Genomic DNA, 16,435 nt, shown 5'->3' on the forward strand with positions numbered 1-16,435 from the left:
ACTGCTACCTGTAGTATGAAATAGTTTAGATTTTACACTGAGCTGAATATGAACAGTGGCGATGGCTTACTTTCTAGATGCCTCCCTGAAAATATCCTCCTTTTATAGCCTAGTAACAAATAACATTCTGCAAACACCTTCTGCACCATGAAAATCTGCATAGTTTTCTCATTACTAATAGAACATTTTCTGACTATTTGAAGTCCAAGAAAAAGAGGAGCTGAGTGAAAGGAGGTTAAGGCAATTCTTGCTGCTGTTAGCTGACATGCACTCACCGTGAAGCCTTTTTCCCTACTTTAGCATAAAAGAATTAAAATTTTCCACTCACTACACAAAGTATTATTAATGTGAAAAATTAACCAGGTGCTGTTTATTATTTTAATCAACAAAAGCTCTACAAGTGTTGGATTTACCAGTTTTTGCACAAGAGAACTTTACTAAATAAAGACAAGGTGCCCAAAGGGACCCACTCTACAGCTAAGGGAAAATAATGTCATACAGAGGGCATGCTGAAGAAAGAATGAGCTAGAGAAACACAACTGGACTCGCCTTTATAATACAAAAAGAATACAGAAGGGAGAAAAAAGGGAACACATTTTTAACTAAAAGAATTGACAATTTTATTTTCACATTTCACAATACAAATGAAAATTGCTTTTTCTGTCCCACCACTCCCCTCCAAAACTACTCTTTGATAGGAAGGGGGAGCAAGTCTTCCTTGTCATCCTGTTAGAAAACATCCCGAGTCACAGCACCATGATCTCCTGGTGAAGTAATATAAAACTGATATAAAGAGGTTCCCCAATCTCCTTATCTGTCTGGTCGAGTCATTCCTGGCCGGGTGGGCACCATCATGGGACGGGCAGGAGGTCTCATCATTGGGGGCCCAGGCATCATTGGCATGTGGCCTCCCATAGGCGGCCTCATTCCAGGAGCTGCAGGTAAAACAAAGAAAAGGAAAAAAGACAGTCAAAAATACTACTTAGGAGAGCTTGATGGGACTTCAATAAAAGACATAAAAGTAGCCCCCCCTGCAAAATGCTGGAAAAAAGACATACTCGACAGAAGAAATGCAACAAATTCATCACATCTGTAAATTACTTAGACATTCTCAAACAAAAAACAAAAAGGTCAACACAAGAACCATATGGGAATCATGATCTAATGATAGTAAGGGGGAAACTATTAATAGACTGCTTTCCAGAAATCACCAGGGACTAGTTCCCTAAATTGACCTTTTTTCTCACTCAGGGAAATTCACAACCAAGTCACATGTTAGTCAGCTCTTTTAATCAGTTCTATCCACCATATAACCAGGAGCTATTTCATGAATGTACACAGGCATGGAGGACAATCTTACCACTAAGCGTTTGTTCGGAGTTGTAGGAAAGGTGAGCAGGAGGCCCATGCTGAGAACCTGTTAGTAACCATACTTAGCTCAAGTCAAGAAAAATAATAGGCAATAATGTGATTTATAACAATTAGCACACACACACAAATCTGATTTTTCTAATACATTTCAGAAACTATTAATAAGTTTTTTTTAAGTGTCCCATCAATACACCAGCCAAATAAATGAGTCAGGGAAGGGAGGGCAAGCAGACAGGTGAGGGTTGGGGAGGAATACAGGCAGCTTCACAGGAGTGGTAATGTTCTACTTCCTCAGCTGGGTGGTGGGTTCATGGTATTAATTGTATTACTACGCCTTATAATTTTCATGTTACATATCTTCTTTTTAAATATCAAATTTTACCTAATTATTTATTTTCAACTAAATCATTTTGATTAAAGGCTTGCAATAAATGCTTCAAAAGAAAACTATATTTAAAGTTGAATATAGCCTTATCACAAAAAGTAAAACACAACTATATTTAAAGTTGAATATAGCCTTATCACAAAAAGTAAAACACAAGGATATGCAAAAACACAAAATCCAACAGGTACAGAACTGAATTTCAACAGAAACAGAAAATACTAAAACTTCTAAATATCTTATTAAAAAATCCCTCCATAACATAACCTGTATTCAGCATTTCTTAGAAGAAACTGATCTAGACCAAAGACTGAAAATGAGGCCCCTGAAAACTTTTTCTTTGGTCTCCATAATGCCTTAAATCTTAATTAGTTGTCAACACTGGCAATTAATATGTCTTGTTACTAATAAGTAATTCTAGACTTCTTTTTTCATCTTTTTATTGTGGAAATGTTCAAACATACACAAGCATAGAAAAAAAGAATATAATGAACATCCATGTACCCACCAACCAGCTTAAACAATTATCCACCCAAGGGCAACCTTGTTTTATCTTATCCTCACCCATTCTTATCCTTGCCCACCCACCAGCTACTCAATTACTTTAATGCAAATCCCATAATTTTATTATTTTATCCTGGCTAAAAACAACAACAACAACAAAATACTCGGGCAAATTGGCAACACTAAGCCTGTATTCTCAAATGTCAACCACAGGTTGACCCTGAGTTCTAGAAGGCTTCTTTGCATGTGACAAGCATTCCCCAATTCACATCCCTAACCCCTCTAGGGATGTGAATCTGTGATCCCAATTTAAGAATGCAAAAGACATCTGAGTCACTTAGATTGTGTTTTGGATTCACAAGCCAGTAAAGCAGGAATTCTCTTTATCTAAACTCTCCCACCTCTAAATGATACCCACAGCAAGCATACTGAATGTTTCTGGCCAGGAAGCTACTCTAATGCCTTTGCACCTTGTCTTACCAGTTGAGTTGTAGGCTTCTTATGTCAGTTGTATTTACTCTAATTACATAATTTAATTATTCTGCAAACTGATGAAATAAGAATGTAGAAAAAGAACGATTTCTATAAAAACTAAGCTGATAATAAGAAAGTCTCAGGCAAATCATTCCCCAAAAGTACTCACAAATTTGGTAAGCGAAACGATCATAAAAAATAGAAACTAAATTGCCTCACAAGGTCTCTAATCACTTCAAAGAAAATGAAACTGAAGTTGGTAAAGGACGCATTATGAGTATGGCTTTCTGGTTTATGCAAGAAATATATGGTGTTCCAGTCAGTGAACTCATTCTCAAAGCAAAGGCCCTGACCATGTATCAGAAAACTCTGCAAATTAATGTACATTTATGTTTATGTTAAAATAAAATGTTTGAGGCATAAGTTTTTTCCCCTTCCTGAATAAAAGACTAACTACCAGGCCTAAGGCCTTTTTCATAAATACTAATTAACCTAGTTAACTTGCAAGATTAAATCAGCAATAGGCGGTAGCTCTGCTCCAAATCAAAACCAAGAAAAGCAGCAGCACAAATATATATCTACCCTTCTCCGCATTATAAATGGCCAAAAGTCAGGAGGGGGTGAGGGAAAAGGAGGGACAGAGGAGAAGGAAAAAAGAGGCAGTCTTATCCTGCTTTCAGTTGCACAAGGTCTTTGGATACCATCCAATTACACTGATAAACCAAGTATTTCTTTTTATCAGTATAGATTCACCAAATGTAATTTGTTGCAATACATTTAGACAGCTAATTAAGAATTCTATTTAAATGGAAAGCTAAAACACAATGGAGCATCCAAGAAGGAACGAGGTTCAAACTTACCAGGTCCCACTGGCATCATCCCAGGAGGAGGAGGGCCCATCATTGGCATCATGGGAGGGCCCCCCATGTGGGGTGCTGGCATCATCCCAGGGCGAGGAGGACCCGCTGAAATAAAGAATGGGGCCTGAGGCTGAGATATGCCTGTATATTAACATTTTCTCTTCTCAGTGAAATAGGGCCTCATGATCTGGCCCAAATTCTGTAATAGTTCTGTAACTTCTTATGGTTTCTTTTATAACAGCAGATTCACAAAAATCAGGGGGCTACAAAACTTTAGTTACATTATGACTAAAAAACAAGAACAAGCCTGCCTAGACAGAAGTGTAAAATAAAGATAAGTTTCTCAGGGCTTCCCTGGTGGCGCAGTGGTTGAGAGTCCGCCTGCCGATGCAGGGGACACGGGTTCATGCCCCAGACTGGGAAGATCCCACATGCCGCAGAGTGGCTGGGCCCGTGAGCCATGGCCGCTGAGCCTGTGCGTCCAGAGCCTGTGCTCCGCAACGGGAGAGGCCCGCGTACAAAAAAAAAAAAAAAAAAAAAAATGTTTCCCAGGTTAAAAAGATTCCAACAGTTTAAATTTTTAAAAGAAGGGTATTATACCCCTGATGAACTTAAGCCACAAGTACCTAATTTCAGATCTTTTTTTTTTCCCAATCAAAACTATGTTTAAGAGAGTCTTTGGAAATACGAAAATGTTTCCGCACAGATATTCCTGAACAATAACAATCTGGAACAACTTAGATGTCCAACAATAAGCAAATGGTGAGACTGATTATGTACATTCATACCACTGACTATTCTACCATTAAAAATAATGGAGTTGAGTGCCAGCCAGTCAGGATAGAGTAGGAGAGCAAGCCTGTGATCCTGATCAGGTCCCAGGATGGCAGGATTCCAAGAAGGGTTTGGCGAGTCACTAGTGGTCTACCTGCATTAGTGTGCAACTATTACAAACAGCCTACTTCTCTGTGTTTATATCCATGATAATTTACAGGACTGAGTTTAGATCTCTGAGTTCAATTTTAATCTGAACCCTTCCAGGAGGGCCAAAGAACTTATGGCCTAGTTGCACAATGCCCTCCTGTCTGTCAGGCAGAAACAACAAACCTTCCCAGAGAGTAGAGTCCTTTGATCCACTCCTCTTTTAACTATGCAATTTTTGTCTTTCACAGGTATATATATTGGTTTTAGATGAGTTACAAGGTTGGGAGAGAGACTGAGGAGTTTATCAGCTACATCAATCCTCCAGTGTTGTATTCATAGCAGTAAACAACTCAGCAGCAATACCTCTTTATACGTCAGCTCATCTAATCACAGGTACATTCTGAGCTTTCCACTGACTCTATCTCAGACCCATTTGAGATGTCACAAATATAATACCCTAATAATAAGGTAATCAGAAGGTAACTCTAAAGATATTTCAGAAATTATACCACTGAAGTTGTTTTCTATTACTGCCTATGTATTCATTTAATGAACATGTGAAAGCCAACTGTGAGATAATCTAACAAAATCAAGGGTAATCTGCCCAGTTACACCCCTTAAGATAAAAACTTTATAAACTTACGGAGACTGGGGGGAGGTGGAATCATTGCCCCTGCAGGAGGAGGAGCAGAGAATGGAGTAGGAGGTATCTTTCCTTGTTGGAATGCAGCAGCTTTGGAGAGTGAGGAAAAAAACAACAAACAGTGAATGAGAATTCAGCAACCCATTTATTTACTAAAATAACCACTTTCTTTTAAATTTTTAACAGTCCCATATTTCACTCTAAAAAGCATTCATCTAAGATTACTACATCATGGTCTCCACAGTTTTTAAATCAACTTTACGTACTCACAAGCTAAAACTGCAATTAATTGGTTTACTGATCTGGGTTTTTTAACCTGTTTTTATTTCATCAGCATTCCTATGGATGAATTAACTGTGAGAGACTAGTTAACTACGAGTGAAAACCTCCCACCTATAAATGTCTTACCAGAGAGCAGCAGTCATCTTTAATCTGTACATGTAGTTTACACTCAATTCAAGCTGCTCATAGTTTTGTTTGAAAAATGTGTGATAACTGCCCAGAGGCCAGGCTTTGTAAAATTTCAATCCTTCCTATATATGCTTTCCTCCATCAAAACAATATACCATTTTGGTTTACCTGTTTTGAAACTAATGCACTGAGGTAAGAGATGTAAAAGAAACAAAGATTTCAAGGCAAGAGCCTGCTCCGAAGGAGATTATGATCTTGAAAAATGTCCAATAAAATTATCTTTTTATTTTTCTTTCAGACAATATGAGGCACAAATGAAAACAAAAGAAATTGAAGATTGTTTGTATTTGGTTTGGGAAAGGAGTCATACATAAATACTAAAATACACACTCATAAAGTCTATTCCTGAATTTGTTAGCCCTTCCCAATTCAGTGCAGCCTGCAGCCCAGACACTCCCCCATTCCACTCCAACCCCACAAGTGCAAAGGAGATCAAATTACTCAAGTAGATCACTGGTAATTCATGAGAACCAGATCCAAAAAATGACCTAGAGTAGAGATTTATGAACAGCTATCATATTCCTCCAAACAGAGCCTGTGCTCTCTAAGGGATCACATCCCCCAGCAAAAGCCTTTTCCAATCAAAAGTCACCTCCCACACGTTGTGTAGGACAGCCTGTAAAGGCTGAAGAGGGAGTGGCTAAGTAGCGGACTCAACATCAACATAACCCTGAACATGAGGAGGTATGCCCCCAAGGGCTTGCTTCTTATCCTCTAAAAGTCCTCCATCAAAAACATTTACTCATCTTAAATTATTCGGCTAAGCACAAAAAATAACAAAAATAATGCTAACCTTTAATGCAAGAAACTTCCAACATCTTTACAAATAGAGGAGAATATGATTACATTATATTTTTTCCCAAATGAAATGAGACAACGTCTGAGATTTGCTCCTTAATAATCCAGGAGGGGAAAGGGAGTAGACTGCCTCAACAAGGGGCAATTCTGTCCCCTTGGGAACACCGGGCAATGTGTGAAGATACTTTTAGTCACAACTGGGCATTGCTATTGGCATCTAGCAGGTATAGGCCAGGGTTGCTGAACAGTCTACAATGCACAGGACAGCCCCCAACAAAGAATTATCAGGCCCCAAATATAAACAGTGCTAAGTTTGAGAACTTTAGTATAAATGAAACAAGACTGCCGCAGCAGAGTGATGCGGGTGTGGCAGCCATGGGGGGTTTATTCTCTAAAGTTCTCCTTCTATTGTGCTTAAAATTTTCCATGATAGTTTTGCTTTTTTTAAAAAAAAAATAAAATCACACCACAATCAAAGTCCACATTTGCCTGCCAGTTCTGGGTACAATGAACGATCAGGAAAGGCCGTGTTTCAAATACACCAGGATGATCTAACACAAAAATGCAGTATCTCTTTCTGTCAGTGCCTTGGACCCAACTACCCTGAACAACAAAAATGTTCTTAATTAAACAAAAAGAGTATGGCATGTATGGCAGCGGTCCAAAACATACCCAAACTATTCTGTCATATCAGTTACTTCCTTTGTGACCAGTTATCTTTGCCAGGACAACAAAGAATAAAAGTGTCTCAAACTTCAAAGAGAGCTACAAACTCACCCCCACCTTTTCCTATTACAACCAGAAAACAGATCTAAAAACCATGGCTCACTACAAAGGAGGTTCTGCATAAATGTGCTACAAAATCTGGTCCACATCAATAGTGAAATATTAGGCAACTCATTCTTCTCTGCCCAAATTCCCAGTCTAATCAATACCTGCTTGCTCTAACCTCAAAAATTAATATTAATGTTTTCCTATATCCCTGGGAAACCAATGACCTTCCACTTCTTTGATTCAGCACATCAGAATGCTCCTATTTATCATTCAGAATGAGTTGCTTCTGTGAAAAACAACAGAGAGACAGGGACGAGAAAGAATGGAACCATTCTACCACATCAGAACAAGAGACTGAAACGCACTTGTTTTGTCAATCAGGCTCTGAGCCTGCTCTTCCATCCATTTCTGGTAGTAGTCTTTCACATTCTCTTTGTGTTTCCTACCACTGCAGTGTGTCTTTCTCACAGATGGCTGTAAAACAAAAGGTTGTATCAGTCAGAGAAACAAATATCCAAAACCAGAAATTTTTTAAAGCCTTACCTTTTAATAGGTAACCTGGCTACCTCTAGCAGTCTTAGCTGGTGCCAAAGCATCACGTAAAAACATTATCCAGCAATATACTGTGGTAATTTACCTACTGTATTTATTATGTAAACCAGGGGTCAGAAAACTATGGCCCATGGGTCACCCACCTGATTTTGTGGAAAAAAAGTACTGGAACACAGTGGTGTTCATTTGTTTATGTATAGTCTATGTCTTGTCTCTACAACAGCAAAGTTGAGCAGTTGCAACAAAGACTGTTTGGTCCACAAACCCAAAATAATTACAAGCTGGCATTTGAAGAAAACGTTTACAATCCACTGATCGAGAAAACAATATCATATAATGCCCTTTCTTAGGCCATTCTACAGCAAAATAATATAGCTTATATACATTTAAATAACACTGTTTATGGGAGTATATTCTTTAAAAGGACCATGGGTCTGGAAAACAGACTCCATGTGAATCACACACAGACCTTTGTCTCTAGCCCACTAATCCTTTTGTTCTTTCTTTAACAGTTTTATTGAGGTAAAACTGACATAAGATAAACTCCACACACTTAACCTTTTGGTTTTTTAAGTTAACATTTATTTAACTCTTACTACATGCCAGACACCATGCTATGTACTTTACAAGGAGTGCCTCAATCTCTATAGAAATCACACGTGCATGGTACAGTGGAATACTAATCAGAAAGAACGAATCACTGATACGTGCAATTCGGACAAATCTCAAAAACGTGCTGAGCAAAAGAAATCAGATACACACAGAGTGTATAAGGATCCATTCATATGAAGTTTAAAACCAGTAATAATGATCTTTAGTCATAAACACCAGATCAGTCAGTGCCAGGGGTGCAGGGGACTGATTGCAAAAAAACACAAGGAACTTTCTGGAGTGATGGAAATGTTCTGTATCTTGATGCATACATGAAGTTGTAATCATTTGACAAGTCATCAAACTGTACACTTAAAATGTGTGCATTTAATTGAATATAAATTATAATTCAATACAATTGATTTTAAAAATCACAAGGTTGGACTTCCCTGGTGGTGCAGTGGTTAAGAATCCACCTGCCAATGCAGGGGACATGGGTTCCATCCCTGGCCCAGAAGATCCCACATGCCGCAGAGCAACTAAGCTGGTGCGTTACAACTACTGAGCCTGTGTTCTAGAGCCCGCGAGCCACAACTACTGAGCCCGCAAGCTGCAACTACTGAAGCCTGTGCGCCTAGAGCTTGTGCTCCGCAACAAGAGAACCCACTGCAACAAGAAGCCTGCGCACTGGAACGAAGAGTAGGCCCTGCTCACCACAACTAGAGAACAAAAGCCTGCACACAGCAATGAAGACCCAATGCAGCCAAAAATAAAATTAATTAATTAATTAATAAAAAAATAAAAATCACAAGGTTATTGGGACTTCCCTGGTGGTCCAGTGGTTAAGACTCCACACTCCCAATGCAGGCAGCCTGGGTTCGATCCCTGGTCAGGGAAGTAGATCCCACATGCCGCAACTAAGAGTTTGCATGCCACAACTAAAGGTCCCACATGCCACAATCAAGACCCGGCAAAGCCAAATAAATAAATTTTTTTTTAATCACTAGTATGTATAAAATAGATAACATGAGAACCTGCTCTATAGCCACTCCACTTCACTGTACAGTAGGAACTAACACAACATCATAAAACAACTATACCCCACTTAAAAAAAAAAAGTTAAAAAAATTTTTTTAAATAAAATGTTTGGTTCTACTGGAAAAAAAAAAAAGAAATTAAAAAGAAATCATCCACTGCATGCACCTCAATTGTCAGGAAGGACATTTGAATTTTTTTTTAATTTATTTATCTATTTTTGGCTGCACTGGGTCTTTGCTGCTGTGCACAGGCTTTCTCTTGTTGCGGTGAGCGGGGGCTACTCTTCGTTGCAGTGCGCGGGCTTCTCATTGCGGTGGCTTCTCCTGTTGTGGAGCACGGGCTCTAGGCACGTGGGTTCAGTAGTTGTGGCTCGCGGGCTCTAGAGCACAGGCTCACTAGTTGTGATGCACGGGCTTAGTTCTTCCGCGGCATGTGGGATCTGCTGGACCAGGGCTTGAACCTGTGTCCCTTGCATTGGCAGGTGGATTCTTAACCACTGCACCACCAGGGAAGCCCCAGGACATTTGAATTTTCACAGAAGAAAAATAAGAAAATAAACCCTTTACCTACTTAAAAAGAAAAAAATCACAAGGTTATTATCTTCTGTTTATGCTTAAAGACTTGTCTCAAAACACATAGATGGTAAGCAGCAAACTAAGGCCTGGAATCCATATCTCATTCAGATGCTCCTCACAGCTGCCTTCCTCCCTCCTAACTCTCTTCACGTGACTGCTTCAGCAGCAGCATATACGACCAATGTCGTGTGAGCAAAACTGTCTTTTTTATGGTCTGTATCTCAAAATACTGTTCCCTGTCACCCAACCACTGCTTACACTAATACCACAATGATGCCTTAAGCCTAATAACAAAATCATGCCTAAGAACCAGCAAAAGCTCAAAAGTTAGAGCACTGAATGTTTTATACATTCATACTCAACGTTTTGTACATTTCAAAGTCCACCACAGGGACTGCTTCAATCACTATGGAAACTTCCTATTTTCACAAGGTATCATGTTAGAACAGCAGTATTACAAGGATTCCTGACACTTCTCATAAAGAGATATTTATTATAAAGAGAGACTTTTCCATTCTCTGAATTCTAGCATTACCAAGATGAGTGAGTATATGACAATATAGTACTGGAAAAGGGTAGAAAGGCATAGCCCCCCCATACTAACAACTTCGAAAAATTATGACTAGGGGTTTGACCTAGAGAAGGGGTTAGGGACACAAAACCAAAACAAAACAGAAAGATGGGGGATTTATAGGCAAGCTACTACCACTACCAACTTACTGGAGGAGTCTCCTCCAGGACAATCTATAATAATATTTAGAACTATTATTTCTTCAAGAGGAACCACCCTACTTACATGTTCCACAAATCTATTAATGCTGAACTACATCTAACCATGTGTTAGAAAGAATTCCAAATGAAGTGACAACAGAGAAATTATTGGCTAGGTTCTTGCAGCTACTATTCAAGATGACATCATGATTGAGTTCTAATTTCATCAGGTCTCTGCAGAGGCAGCAAAGTAGAGAGCTGCAATTCTGAAGGTATGGCTCACAGACACCACTCAAAGTGAAAGACCAGTGAATTTTAATGTTAAAAGAGCGTATGACATGGTTTCAGATTCCACACTGCAACTAGCCATGTGCTGAGTTTTCGTGCAATAATATAAAGTAATAAAGAATATCCACGATTGTCTAAAAATGCTATTAAAGTACTCCCATATCCATGTGAAGCTGGATTCATCATATACTTCAACCAAAACATAGTGCAACAGATTTGAAGTAGAAGATGAGAATCTGCCAGCTTCCATTAAGTCAGATGTTACACAGGATTCCAAAAATGTTAAAATGCCATTCTTCGTACTTAATTTTTTTGTTTTGGAAAATAGCTATTTTTCACTTTTAAAGTGTTATTTGTATTACAAGTAAAAAGTCTGTTATCATTACCTTTAAATGAATTAATAAGCATTTTTTAAGTTTAAGTTTTAACTTCAAATACAGCAAATTTTAATGGATATAACCCACCTTTTTTTCTCTTTTTGAATAATCCAGTAATTTTTAAGAGTGTAAAGGGACCATGAGACAAAAAAAGTTTGAGAGCTGCTGGCATAGCAGCTCTGGAGTTAGACTGCCTAGATTCATCTTCCAGCTCTATACAACTTACTGGTTTTGTAACATCCAGTCAGTTATTTATCCACACTGCCTCAGTTTCCCCCTTTGTAAAATGGGAGATAACACCAACCTCATAGGATTAACATGAGCATTAAACAAAATGATACATGGAAAGCATTTGGAACGCTGCCTGACATACAATAAATATTCAATCTTAGTCGCTATTATTTGTTAAGCAGTTTTTAATCAAATCAAAGTATTTGGTTTAAAATTTAGGCATTTCTTTCCAATTTTATCAGTCAAACATTTAAGAGCCTTAACACAACGAAATATGTGAACTTCAGAACATTTTCCTAGAATTTTTACTTGTCATATAAATTTTTTTCATCTTTAAACTTGCTAAAGCTTTATTATTTCGGGTCTCCACTGAAAACACTGACTGATGGAAGACTAGTAACTTTGAATTATGAAGACAGTTACAGGAAGAGTGGAAAAACAAACACCCCAAAGTATTTTCTCCAAGCATTAGCCCTTAAACCTTAGCAAGATGAGATGCACAAATTACAAAATTTTTTAAAAATCTAATTTAGGGAGTTCCCTGGTGGCCTAGCAGTTAGGATTCTGGGCTTTCACTGCTGTGGCCTGGGTTCAACCCCTGGTCAGTGAACTGAGATCCCACAAGCCGCACGGTGCAGCCAAAAAAAAAAAAAAGCCTGATTTATTACATATAAGGCTTTTCTTAGGTTTCCTTTTGTTAAAAAAATAACTTTATTGGGCTATAATTCACAGATAATACAATTTACAAATTTTAAGTGTACAATTCAATGGGTGTTCGGTATATTCACAGAGTTGGGCAATCAACACTACAATCAGTTTTTTTTTAAATTATAGTTGATTTACAAATATTATATTAGTTTCAGGTGTAAAAGACAGTGATTCAATATTTTTGTAGATTATGCTCCGTTTAAAGTTACAAAATAATGGCTATATTTCCCCTGTGCTGTACAATTAGCTATTTATACACAGTAGTTTATACCTCTTAACCCCATACCTCTATTTTGCCCCTCTCCACTTCCCTTTCCTCACTGGTAACCACTAGTTTGTTCTCTAAATCAATGAGTCTGTTTCTGTTTTGTTATATACATTCGTTTGTTTTATTTTTTTAGATTCCACATACACGTGATAACACAGAGTATTTGTCTCTGACTTATTTCACTAAGCATAATACTCTCTAGGTCCATCCATGTTGTTGCAAATGGTAGACATATACGGTTTTTTTGAAGCTGAAAAGAAACACTACTTACAGAGTCATGGGTGAGGTATGTATCGCAGTAGTCACAATAAAACCTGGAAAGAGAAGGAAAGTAGAGAAAGAGAAAATGACAACCCGTTAATAGATGCCCATCCACCGAGGTGCTGTTTATTGAAGGTAACATAGAAAATAAAATAAAGTAAAAGACCTATTCACGATGAGAAGACATTAAACAGAGCGTCCTGACACAAGCCAAGCTTTTGGGTTGCCTTACGGAGAGTCGACCTCCACACTCGTAAAGAGGTATCTAGAAATCCGGGTCTCCCTTCCTCCCCCAGACCCTCTCGCTCCCCCAGAGGCTCGTGGAGCCAGAACCCGCTCTGTGCTCCCCCGCAGGGCCACAATCAGTGATCGAGACCGCGAACACCCCCTTTTACAGGGCCCCACTCACTTAGGCATGTCGCTCGGCAGGCCTTTGGCAACTCCGTTCCGCGCCGCCCGGAAGTGACGCGCACAGTGAGCGCCGACGCGGCGGAAGCGATGAGTCAAATGCGACTGCAGAAGCCCCACCCTGTCATCCAATCGGCCAGCTGCGCTGCGCCTGCTGTACGGCTTTGTCGGCGGAGCGAGAGGCGGGGCTTGTCCTGCTCCTCCCTTCACCTAGAGGAGTGTGGGAAGGGGGAGTATCAAGTGTCCCTGCGAGGTTCAACGCACGCCCTTGTGGCGGCGATTTTCGATGCTCCTAGAAGCATGTCGTTCATCCTTTCTTTCGACAGTTATCTAATGAGTGTCTGGTATGTGCCAGGCACAGCTATAAATGCTAAGAAGCCAGCAGTGAACAAAACAGACAAAAATCCTTGCTTTCTTGGAGTTGACATTCGAGTTGGGGAAGACAAATACAGTAATAAAGTCAGTATGTAGTGGGTTAGATGGAGCCCAGTGCTATGGGGAGGGAGGGAATGTAGCATGGAAGAAGGGAGTTCAACTTTAAATAAAACAAAGCTTGCTGAGAAAGTGATGACTGAGAAATGATAGGTTTCTTAAAGCAAAAAAGCCAGGCGCAAGCCATTTTACATAGTGTCTCTTTTTTTGAGACTCATTAACCACTGGAGGTGGCAGAATCCCCAGTTTCAAATCTCGTGGCTGCTTCCTAGCTGTGCTGCATGTGCAAGTTATTTAATCTTTCTGAATCTGTTTACTCATCTGAAAAATATGAATAATAGTTCTTGTAGGCTTTGAGGAAGAATTAGATGTGAAAATGCTTGTAAAGCTTTCAGTGCAATGTCTGTACATACTAAGCCCTCCACAAATGGTAGCTATGGTTCCACAGGAGGAAACTGTTAGAAGAAACTTGTCCAGGGAGTTCCCTGGTGGCCTAGGGGTTAGGATTCCAGGTGAGAAATGGAGTATTTCGTACCATATCAGTAAACAAAGGATGTCATACTCATCAGCAATTGCAGCCCCCACTGTTGTGAGCTGGTGAGCCCTGAGGGAACTGAGGAAGGAAAAAATACCTGCCATCTAGCAGCCATCAGATTGCATTCACTCCCTACGGTGAACCCTGAGGAAACTCAGGATGTGAAAACACAGGCCCCCAGATAGCTGATGTGCATAGCAGAGGAAAGATTTCAGTGAGCCCAGACTCTTGCATCTTCCCATACACAGAAAAGCGCTAAATTCCTTTACTTGGAATATCTGATTTTCTTTAATTAACAATAATCTTTTGATGTTCAGACTACCTGCCCTTTGTTGCAAAACTGCTATATAACCTGGCTCCCTGCCTTGCCTCCTCCGAACAGTTCTCTCAGGGTTACTTGAAATGCCTCCCGGGCTTAAAGTCCTAAAAATTCCAGCTGAATAAAACATAACTCTCAACTTTTAGGTTGTGAATATTTTTTAAGTTGACACAGGTTTCACAGTCGTGGCCCAGGTTCAATCCCTGATCAGGGAACTAAGATCCAGCAAGCTGCGGGGCAAGGCCAAAAAAAAAAAAAGATAACTTGTCCACAGGGATAACCCATTCTGGCAACAAGGCCAAACTTCCAGCCTGGTGTATCAGACTCCAAAATGGCCTGACCCCTCTTTCAGAAAAGGAAAATAGGGCTTCCCTGGTGGCGCAGTGGTTGAGAGTCCGCCTGCCGATGCAGGGGACACAGGTTCGTGCCCGGGTCCAGGAGGATCCCACGTGCCGCGGAGCAGCTGGGCCCGTGAGCCATGGCCGCTGAGCCTGCGTGTCCGGAGCCTGTGCTCCGCAACAGGAGAGGCCACAACAGTGAGAGGCCCACGTACCGCAAAAAAAAAAAAAAAAGAAAAGAAAAGGGAAACAGTGTTGGGAACTGGGGAGGAGGAGCTTTTGCTTCTTTTGTTCCATATTCTCTGACGGTGGAGTTGCAACCAAAATAATAAAACCTGGTGCTTTATTGGAGTATTTACTATGTCCTAGTGAGACTGGAGATAGATGGGCCCCAGGCCGAACAGTGTGGACAGAAACTCCATAATAGCAGAAACTCCATAAAAGCAGGATGATGGAGGAAGCTGGGCTCTGCCCAGATAAGAGATAAAAGACCAGATATTCCTCATTCTCAAAGTCAAGGAGACCTCCCTGACTACACATGCACAGAAAGGCTCCTTGGAGATCAAAAAGGGAGGGGGTGCCACCTCATAGTAAGTGATGCCAACTACCCATAGGCCTCTTCACTAGAATCCATCTTGGCTAAGAGGTGCGCACGCACACAGGGGAGGACCCTGAGATATACCAAATGTGGACTCAGAACCAGGCAAAGCAAGATGACTGGACAAAGGAAACCCAGAAGAAATGCCCCATAAAAGTGATTCAAACTGCCACGAGTGTGTGGCGCTCTCTCTCTGAGCCCGCCCGAGTGTCTATCCACATGTACTGTACTCTTTTTCCTTGTAATAAACACTTTACTTGCTTCACTACTTTCAATCTCTATGTGGAAATTCATATCTTCATAGCTGATGGGTCACGGCCTTGTCACTGGCCACTGGTCCCTGGTGGTCTAGAGGCTAGGATTCAGTGCTCTCACTGCTGCTGCCCGACCTCAATATCTGGCCGGGAACCGAAATCCTGCTTCAAGCCACTGTAGACCAAGGCCACCCTAGATCACTAGGTGCTTTTGTCAAATGACAAAAAAATGCACAGGGACTTCCCTGGTGACACAGTGGTTAAGAATCCACCTGCCAATGCAGAGGACATGGGTTCAATCCCTGGTCCGGGAAGATCCCACATGCCGCGGAGCAACTAAGCTCGTGTGCCACAACTACTGAGCCTGTGCTCTAGAACCCGTGAGCCACAACTACTGAGCCCGTGTGCTGCAACTACTGAAGCCCACGCGCCTAGAGCCCGTGCTCCACAATGAGAAAAGCCACTGCAATGAGAGGCCCGTGCACCGCAACTAGAGAAAGCCCGCGCACAGCAACGAAGACCCAACACAGCCATAAATAAATAAATAAAATAAATTTTAAAAAATAAATGTGAACCTCGGGGCTTCCCTGGTGGCGCAGTGGTTGAGAGTCCGCCCGCCGATGCAGGGGACACGGGTTCGTGACCCGGTGCGGGAAGATCCCACATGCCGCGCAGTGGCTGGTCCCGTGAGCCATGGCCATTGAGCCTGTGCGTCTGGAGTCTGTTTTCCGCAATGGGAGGGGCCACAGC

General features: G+C 40.7%; 1 protein-coding gene across 1 annotated transcript; it reads right to left on the bottom strand.

Annotated features, from left to right (window-relative positions):
* Positions 1-534: 534 nt before the first annotated feature.
* SNRPC (small nuclear ribonucleoprotein polypeptide C) lies at positions 535-13,304 on the bottom strand. Its single transcript, XM_022581660.3, has 6 exons — positions 13,211-13,304; positions 12,812-12,854; positions 7,567-7,675; positions 5,159-5,248; positions 3,592-3,696; positions 535-935 (listed from the first exon to the last, which is right to left on the bottom strand). The coding sequence occupies exons 1-6, from the start codon at positions 13,216-13,218 to the stop codon at positions 811-813; spliced, it is 480 nt and encodes a 159-aa protein (XP_022437368.1). The 5' UTR covers positions 13,219-13,304; the 3' UTR covers positions 535-810.
* Positions 13,305-16,435: the final 3,131 nt, after the last annotated feature.

The sequence above is a fragment of the Delphinapterus leucas genome, chromosome 10 (assembly GCF_059928025.1).
Source record: "Delphinapterus leucas isolate spDelLeu-1000000601 "Yukka" chromosome 10, BTC_Dleu_Yukka2, whole genome shotgun sequence".
NCBI classification, from domain to species: Eukaryota; Metazoa; Chordata; class Mammalia; order Artiodactyla; family Monodontidae; genus Delphinapterus; species Delphinapterus leucas.